At 41.5% G+C, this 9,118-nt stretch overlaps 1 protein-coding gene across 1 annotated transcript; it reads right to left on the minus strand.

Annotated features, from left to right (window-relative positions):
- Positions 1-3,657: 3,657 nt before the first annotated feature.
- On the minus strand, positions 3,658-5,349 carry LOC115987311 (organic cation/carnitine transporter 3-like). Its single transcript, XM_031110831.1, has one exon. The coding sequence runs from the start codon at positions 5,318-5,320 to the stop codon at positions 3,746-3,748; it is 1,575 nt and encodes a 524-aa protein (XP_030966691.1). The 5' UTR covers positions 5,321-5,349; the 3' UTR covers positions 3,658-3,745.
- Between the last annotated feature and the right edge of the window lie 3,769 nt (positions 5,350-9,118).

Here is a 9,118-nt window from a genome sequence, read left to right on the forward strand (position 1 = left end):
ACAATTACAATGTCATAAATTTCAAATATTATCTCACATATATATATATATATATATATATAAACAAAACAACAAGGAATAAAAAAATCAATCAAACAAACAAACAAACAAAAGTACCTACGTAATCGATTTCTGCGGGTCAATTTAGAGAAATAGGCCTTTATCATCATTTCATTATTGACGGGAAGACTCGTGAATTCTCTGGAACTTCAATCTATTGGGTGTATCTTTATAATGAAAGGATAACAGCAACAAAAGTGAAAAAGAGAAACGCTCGCTGCTGGGGCCTCCTATCATTTAGGAGCGCCCAGTTACTTTCATACTTTAACAAAGTCCAAAGCACACGCAAAGCAAAGAATGAGATAATATATTAATAATTGTATACTGTGGGCGAGGATGACCCATTCTCCACCAGAGTGATAAAATAGTATATTGTTTAAGTGCTACTCGAACTAATTGTCTTTTCTAATCAAAAGATCAAAACCACTTATTTAATTGAATTGGAAAACCTCGACTGAAATTTTGTTACTCAAAATCATGTTGTTTATACAATTCCAATTAATAAATCTATGTATTATATTATTATATTATTTTTCGCAAGGGCACCTATGTCTTTATATATATATATACAAAATTTATATATAATATACCTTAGGTAATGTTTTTTAAATTATCTTCTTAATATTCTGTCATATGATCACTTAACTAAAAAATACATTTCCATTTCATGAGAAAAAAGTCATATATCAGAATCTTAAAAAGAAAATCTAAAAAATAACATCTAAATATTATACTTAAATTATGTCTTTTATATATATATATATATATATATTTATACATATATATATATATAGAGAGAGAGAGAGAAATGGTACTTTTTAAATTTTTAGTGTCAACTATTTATTATTTTTAAGTGACTGAATATTTTGTATACTGTTACATTTTAAGAATAAAATAAATTCTTAATATTAAAATGAATTCTCTCTATTTCAGGTAATATAGAGAGAATCTTGTTGTAAGATTCATCACCAACTCTATAAAAAAAATAATAATAATAAAAAACTCTAAAAGCGAGTCGGTGCTTTGTTTTGAAGAATTTTACAAGCGTGCTATTTCATAAATTTTTGTCTTCAGGCTCTCAACAAAATAAGATATTGACAATATATCATTTTAGTAGACATTTCAATTTGAGATGAACAAATAAGTAATGCGAGCATGGCATTTTGAATGTGAAAGACTTTCACACACAACTCCTCATATATTTTACGTGAATGTATTGAGACTAATTGCTGTTAGCTGTTAAATATTAGCATCGAGATGTGTTATACCATGTTATGTATGCTAGAGTAGATGCGGAAGGGGAAGCATAGCAGAGGAACACTGAGAACACGAGGGTTACGTGGTTCAGCCTTGACGGCCTACATCCACAGAGGAATCCCTTAAGGGTTACATCTTTATTATATGAGAGTGTAGTACAATAACTTCCTATGTTACAATGAACCCTAACATGAGTATATATAGGCGACTAAACCCTAGATTACTAGTACAAGCAGGAATGGGCTTGGGCCTATTACATTGGGCTAATATGTCTAATATATATCTCTAACACCCTCCCTCAAACTCAAGGCGGAAGCTTGATGAAGACTTGAGGTTGGATAAACATGAGAAGATCACTTGAAGATGCCTTGTAAAATGCCTTTGAAGAAACCACAATGAAAAATGTGCCAAATATCCAATTTCGGAGTTTCAAATGAAGAAACGGAGGCCAAAATCGGAATCTACGCGAAAAACTGAGCAAGATAGGCCCTTTTGGAAATTTTGACTTTTGGTCAAAGGTCAACGCAGAAAGTCAAAGTCAACTGGTCCAGAGTCAAAGTCAACAGTCAAAGTGCTCACGGGTCAGATCCGGGTGGTCCGGGTCGGGTCGGTCCGGGTCAACGACGTGGTGCTGACGAGACGACACTGCTGACGTGGCTGATGACGTGTCGCTGACGTGGACTAGGGCTGACGTGGCATGATGACGTGGACTAGGGCTGACGTGGCATGATGACGTGGATAGGTGACGTCATCCGATGACGTCACAAGTCATAGCAGCAGCTCTTCGGCGCGTGTTCTATTCCTCCGGCGCGTGTCTGGAACTTCCGAAGGCACGTGGAGGCGCGTGCGAGGGAGATTGATGCTCGGACTTCGGTGGTTTGGCAGATCGGCGAGCTGCGAGGCCGTCATGGCGGCGCGTGTACCAAGAAGAAACTGACCCTGTGAAATCGGCGGCGCGTGGAGAAGTCGCTAGAAACTGCGCTAGCGCGTGGTGGCGCGTGCAGCGTCGTATGACCACCAGATTCTTAGGCGAAGTAGATCGGTGGACGAGGAGGCCTTCATGGTGGCGCGTGTACCAAGAAGACGATCTGAAAGTGATGAATCTGAGGCGGCGCGTGGGAATTTTCTGGAGGCTTCTGTGGCGCGTGGAGGCGCGTGGCAGGGCTTCGGGAGACCGAATTTCTGGGTTTTCCTCACGAGAGGCCGAGGAGCACGTCTGTGGTGTTGGTTTCGACAGGCGAAGGCTTGATGTGCACAGATCTGAAAAGTTAAGTCACGGCTTTGCTTGAGTTTGTGGATCTTGGACACAGCAGTGAGCCGTGGCGGCTGCGAGATGCCGTGGAGTCTAGATCCAGCAGACAAGCATATGTGACTTCTGATGGTGATGTGCACGTGAGAATCTTCTTTGTTGTGTAGAGATGTTTGTTTGATGCCAAGAACGAAACCTGGCTCTGATACCATGTTAAATATTAGCATCGAGATGTGTTATACCATGTTATGTATGCTAGAGTAGATGCGGAAGGGGAAGCATAGCAGAGGAACACTGAGAACACGAGGGTTACGTGGTTCAGCCTTGACGGCCTACATCCACGGAGGAATCCCTTAAGGGCTACATCTTTATTATATGAGAGTGTAGTACAATAACTTCCTATGTTACAATGAACCCTAACATGAGTATATATAGGCGACTAAACCCTAGATTACTAGTACAAGCAGGAATGGGCTTGGGCCTATTACATTGGGCTAATATGTCTAATATATATCTCTAACATTAGCATTTCCTACACGCATAAAAAAATAAAAAAAATAAATTCGCAATTAGCATATTGTTATATATTGTCAGTATGTTCTATCATTATTTTGACATTATAAAGATGTAACCGGCTAGGCTTGTGGATTTAGTTCATCAAATCGAACTACGTTAGCTCATGTATTCTATTATTCTCTTGAAATTTAATGGATAATATATATAGTCATATATCATTATTGATGGCCAGCTCACATAAAAATAGTAGCACCATCTTCTTCCAAAAAATTTTATTCATAAAACATTAAAATATATTATTCTTACATTTCCTGATATTTGTTTTCTAAAAATCAAAATTAAAAATGATGTTTTAGAAATGTTTATGCACAGGATGTTTATAAACTTGAACATTATGAATGGTGGAATATAAATAAATAAATAAAATTTAAAGAGGGAATTTGTATTTCCTTTTTTCATGGTTAAATTCCAGGCCAAATTCACATACACTCAGAAAAGAAATTAAAAAATAAATAAAATACAACCAAATCAATCTTACGAAATTCTTCACCAAAAAAAAAAAAAAAAATTCAATCTTATGAAAGATAAATGTTGTTTATTTTAAAGATTCTTGACCAATCACTGCACACAGTTTTTACATAATTTGAGCAAACCAAAAGCTAATTAAGCCAAGACATCACCTTCACCGTCACAAATTGCCTTCTCTTTGTGTTCTTCCTCGTCCATTGTATCACAAAGTGCTCTACCTCTTGTCTCTGGTAAACAAACTGCAAACAGCCCACAACAGCCTATCACCAACCCAAACACCCCATAGGATGAAATTCCATCTCTTCTATCAGCAGCCACTAGGATCGGACCAAACACACCACCAAACACAACTGCTTGTCTCACCAACGAAGCAGCTGTGTTCCTCACAGAAGTAGGGAATAACTCTATTGTGAATATGAGTAATATATCGAAAGCGGTACAAGCACTGAAGAAGGATACTAGCTCAAGTCCAATCTGCAATCTTGTCCACACCTCACCTTTCAAAGCACACATAATACTGAAAATCCCACTAAGAGTAGTGAAAGCAAGCACAGAAAATTTTCTGTTCAACTTACCTATAAGCAACATAGTGATCAATGAAGATGGTATCTCAGCTAAGGCATTTAATGTCACACTCAAGTAGAGATTGAATGATAAGTTTCCTAGGCCTAACGGCATGCCATAGTACACCATTCCAACCCCAAAACCTATCACCAAAACCGGTAACAACCTTCGGAAAGCCCATCTTTTCTGCACCAACATCTTTATAGTCGAGAAAACATTCCCATTATTCCATCTTTCTTCCTGAAACGAAACCTCAGAGAAGCTCCAAGTTAAACAACTACTATGGCTAGGTGTTGCAATGCTTTTCAACGTGGCAACTGCTTCCTCTTTTCGTCCACGCACAAAGAGCCATCTAGGAGACTCGCGAACAAAGAAGTGAACCAGCATAGAATAAAAGATTCCTGGGATAGAAGTCCATAAATAAAGAGATCTCCAAGATGAACCTCTATTCAAATAAGCTATAGCAGGTAGTGATAAGAACCCAATTGTGAAACAAAAGAACCCTATCACACCCACTTGGCCTCGCCACCTTTTACCCACAAGCTCAGCTGTTAACACAAGTGCAGAAGTTCCAATTGTTGCACGGCCAAACCCACAAACCAATCTTAAAGCCGAGTAAACCCATATGTTGGTGGAGAAGACAGTAAGCAAAGAAGATAGGGACATGGTTAGGCATGAAAGAAAGATCATGTTTTTGCGACCAAGTGAGGAATCAGCAAGTGTAGCAAGAACGAATCCACCCACTAGGCAACCCATGAAGAAAGATGATGCAGGCAAGCCAGTGATAATGGAAGAAGAACATTCTAACTTCCATTCTGATATGATTGATGTATAGGAAGGCCAATCCCATGCCCATGAATTTTTTGGAAGATAGCAAATGTTGGAGACGGAGTCGCAACCATGTTGATGAGTAGTACAGTGCCATGTTGGGTATGCATCAGTGAAGACACTAATGAATGTTTGTTGTGCATCAAATAGCCATGCCAAGGATACAAGTAGAGTTTGGAAGAATTGGGCCCACCCAAATACTCCTATACACTGTTCAATGGAGGAATCAAGGGATGGACGGTGTTTCTCTAGAGGTGGGGTGGTGCTTTGTGACTCGGCGGAATTGGGTTGGGAGAGAAGTGGTGTTGAATCGGCCATTTGGAACTATGTTTATGAAAAGGCAGAATTGGAGTGAGAGATGTGTGAATGAATAAAGGCTTTTATAGTTTTTTTAGGCTAAGGTGGGGCGAGAGTCTAAAACTGTGTGCCACGTCTAGCATCTATGTATGACACATCACACATTGTAGCATCTATGTCTATGTATGACTCATTACTTAACCTTGGGGAAAATACTGTATGGGTTTTGATTGTCATGCATCCATTGTTTCCTTCTTCATGAATTTTTTTTTTTTTTTTTCCAGCTACTTCTATACTTTAAAATTTAATAAATTTTCATCAATTTTGAATATATGTTTGAAATAATGGATAATATTTTATTTGATCTTTGAAAGACCAACTACAGTTTTTTAAATTCTAATTTGATCTAATATTTATTGAATAATGTTGTCGCTAATGCATAGCAGATTATACTGAGCATTCTATAATTATTCTCTCTTTTTTTGATAGGATTCTCATCATTTTTAATTTTGATTTTTAGATATGAAATACAAATATTAGGAAATGTATGACTAATATTTATTTGTTATAAATCTTTTTGAATAAAACCTGTGGGGGCTAGCCAATCAACAGGTCCATTAAGGTCTGGATCGTTGGGCCTGTGGCCCATCCGAGGATGCACATCCGTCCGAGGAGGCCAAGTCATGTCATAAGGGTAATTACCGAGGGAGGGTAGTAGTCAATATCACGAAAGTAGAGTTCCGTGTTCGTCCGAGGACGCCATACTCCTCGGCAGTATGCGTCCGAGGACGATCAGCACGCGGTCTTGTTACAACTGGACCTCGGAATTACTTCACCACTAAAGATGGGATAACAGACCAAGGGTAAGAAAGAAAAGACAAACAAATATCTATAACTACAGCTGCCTCCGCATTAATTTTCTCTCAACCAACTCTCTGGCCGTATTAATGTGGAGGTGATACCTGAATAGTAAGGAGGCAGCCTTACAGCTGCCCATAGGAAGTTCCAGGAGGTGCTAGATGGGACAGAAAGAAATCTCTCGAACCCAACCTACACGTGTGTGGTGAGGATGGAACACAGAGGGTGGTATATAAACTAAAAGAAGAACATGCAAAAAGGGGGGATCGGAACAAAAAAGAAAGAAAGAAAGCATAGACTGAAGAAGGAGAACGTAAAAAGCAAAAGAATTGTATCGATTACCAAAACAAAACGATCGTTGTACCAGCTTTGAGCCTTCAATATACGTGAGGGTGAACCTTTTCATTCCACAAAAGTTAATCTAGTTCTTAAACACCCACGCTCTACAAATTATATTGTTTAGGCCTATTTACGTGCGAACCCAGTATCGTTTTGGGTCGTTACAAATCGAGTCCTTACAATTGGCGTCGTCTGTGGGGAGAGCTTGTGTTAACTTAAAGGACTTCTGGTGCAACGTTTCTGATGGAGGAAGTGGGTCCACATCACCCCGCGGCGGGACCGCATCAGGAGAATGCCAACCTGCACCAGGCAGAGTCAAGGGGCTCCTAGCATGGTGATCCTCGAAGGAGTCCCAAACGGAGAGAAGGCCATGAGAGGAGTGTACGTACAACTCATACCACCAGGAGCCACTCTCGGGGGAAGAGTCACGTCTCCCACGCGAACCATGATGGGAATCTGCAACGTGAGATTGCAGATTTGAAGAGAGAGTTGCGCCATGCACGGCGGGAATGCTCCCCACCTTGCTCCGAACCATCATCTGAGGAGTCGGATGAAGCTAGTTATAGGCGGAGATCGAGAACTCCGCCAAGTGAGACTTTCTCCTATGAAGAGGAACACCGCCATCGACGTAAGCGTAGAAGTCCACCTAGCAAGGGCTTGGGAAACGATGCCATGAACAAAGCCCTGAGTCAAATTTCCAAGTCGCCCTTTACGAGAAACATTGACGATGCAATTCATCCTCGGCGATTCCATCAGCCTACGTTCTCTCTGTATGATGGTCATTCAGATCCAGTGGAACATGTAAGCTATTTCAGCAAGAAGATGGTTATCTATTCCAGGGACGAGGCTTTGATGTGCAAAGATTTTCCATCTAGTTTGGGTCCGACGACGATGAGGTGGTTCAACGGCTTAAGGGCCAATTCTATTGGATCTTTCAAAACATTGACTTGGGCTTTTGGTGCTCGCTTTATTACATCCAACAGGACTCCTCGGCCTTTGGGATCTTTGCTGACTCTGTCTATGCGAGAGGGCGAGACTCTCAAGAACTACTCGGATAGGTACTGGGAAATGTTTAATGAAATAGAGGGAAAGAAAGATGCTGTGGCTATAACCACTTTCAAAGCTGGCCTCCCAGCTGATCACGATTTGAGGAAATCCCTGATGGGTAAACCTATCACCAGTGTGCGCCAACTGATGGACAGAATAGATAAGTACAGAAGGGTAGAGGAAGATCAACTTCAGGGAAAAGGAAAGGCCAAGGTGATCCCTCAGGAGAGGAGGGATTTCAGGTCGGACCGTTATAATAGCACTCGACCCCGGAGGGATTTTGTTGGGCAGTCAGGTTCGGCGGACGCCCAGGTGGTTAATGCAATATTTCGAGAGCCAGTGCAGCAGGTTTTGGAAAAGATAAAGAACGAGCCATTCTTCAAATGGCCGAACAAGATGGTAAGAGAGCCTTGGAAACGCAACCCGAACTTATACCATCACTATCATCAGGATCATGGGCACACGAAGGATAATTGTAGGAATTTATGGGATCACTTGGAACAATTGGTTCGTGAAGGGAAATTAAAACAACTCTTGCATCACTCCAGTGGAAGGGTGAGCCAAGCAGGTTCAGAGGTGCGTGGGGACGCTTCATCAAGACTCCCTCTGGGTACAATTAACGTTATCTTTGCGGCCCCGGGAAGGACTGGATCTTGCCCCTCCAGAGTATTGTCGGTGTCCCGATCCCTGGCCGAGGATCATTCCCAAGCATTGAAGAGAGCCAAGGTGCGTGTCCCCCTGATTCTAGGCTTTTCAGATGAGGATATGGTTGGGACCATACAGCCCCATGAGGATGCTTTGGTGGAACGTTGAGAATTGGCGGGTACGATATCAGAAGAGTGATGGTTGATCAGGGTAGCGCTGTGGATGTGATGTATCTAGACTTGTACAAGGGACTAGGTTTGAAGCCAGAGGACTTAACAACCTATAACTCTCCTCTGGTAAGTTTTGAGGGAAGGTTGGTCATTCCTAAAGGACTGATCAGGCTGCCCGTGCAATCAAGTACGGATGTGGTGGAGGTGGACTTTATTGTCATAAATGTTTTTTCTCCGTACACGGCTATTATGGGTAGACTTTGGCTTCACACCCTTAAAGCGGTCTCGTCTACTCTGCATCAAAAGGTGAAGTATCCATCCGGAGACCAAGTGTTGGAAATAGTAGGGAATCAGGCGGCTGCTCGGCAATGCCTAGTAGCGGCTATACAGCATCGACCAGAAGCAGAAACCTCGGCTACGGCCGACAATGAGTTATAGCAGTTAAAGTCTCCAGTATCAGGCTTGGACATACCAGCCGATGGGGTAGAGTGTGAAGATCTGGAGAAGGTAGTTGTTGCTGGCGATCTGGAAAAATTCTTCCAGGTTAGGGCTAAATTGCCTTTGCTAGAGAAGGCGAGGTTGCTGGAATTCCTCCGAGCCAATGTGGACGTTTTTGCATGGAACCCGTATGAAGCCCCAGGGGTGGACCTGAATTTCATTTGTCATCGACTCAATGTGAATCCCGCCGTTATGCCCAGGAGGCAACCTCCTCAGCGACCATCGAAGGAACATGCCGAGGCAGTCAGATGTGAAGTTGCCA

The sequence above is a fragment of the Quercus lobata genome, chromosome 4 (genome assembly GCF_001633185.2).
Source record: "Quercus lobata isolate SW786 chromosome 4, ValleyOak3.0 Primary Assembly, whole genome shotgun sequence".
Taxonomy (NCBI): Eukaryota; Viridiplantae; Streptophyta; class Magnoliopsida; order Fagales; family Fagaceae; genus Quercus; species Quercus lobata.

Bases quoted from the DNA above. Each gene is read 5' to 3' on its own strand.
- LOC115987311 (XM_031110831.1), bottom strand. From the start codon at position 5,320: ATGGCCGATTCAACACCACTTCTCTCCCAACCCAATTCCGCCGAGTCA.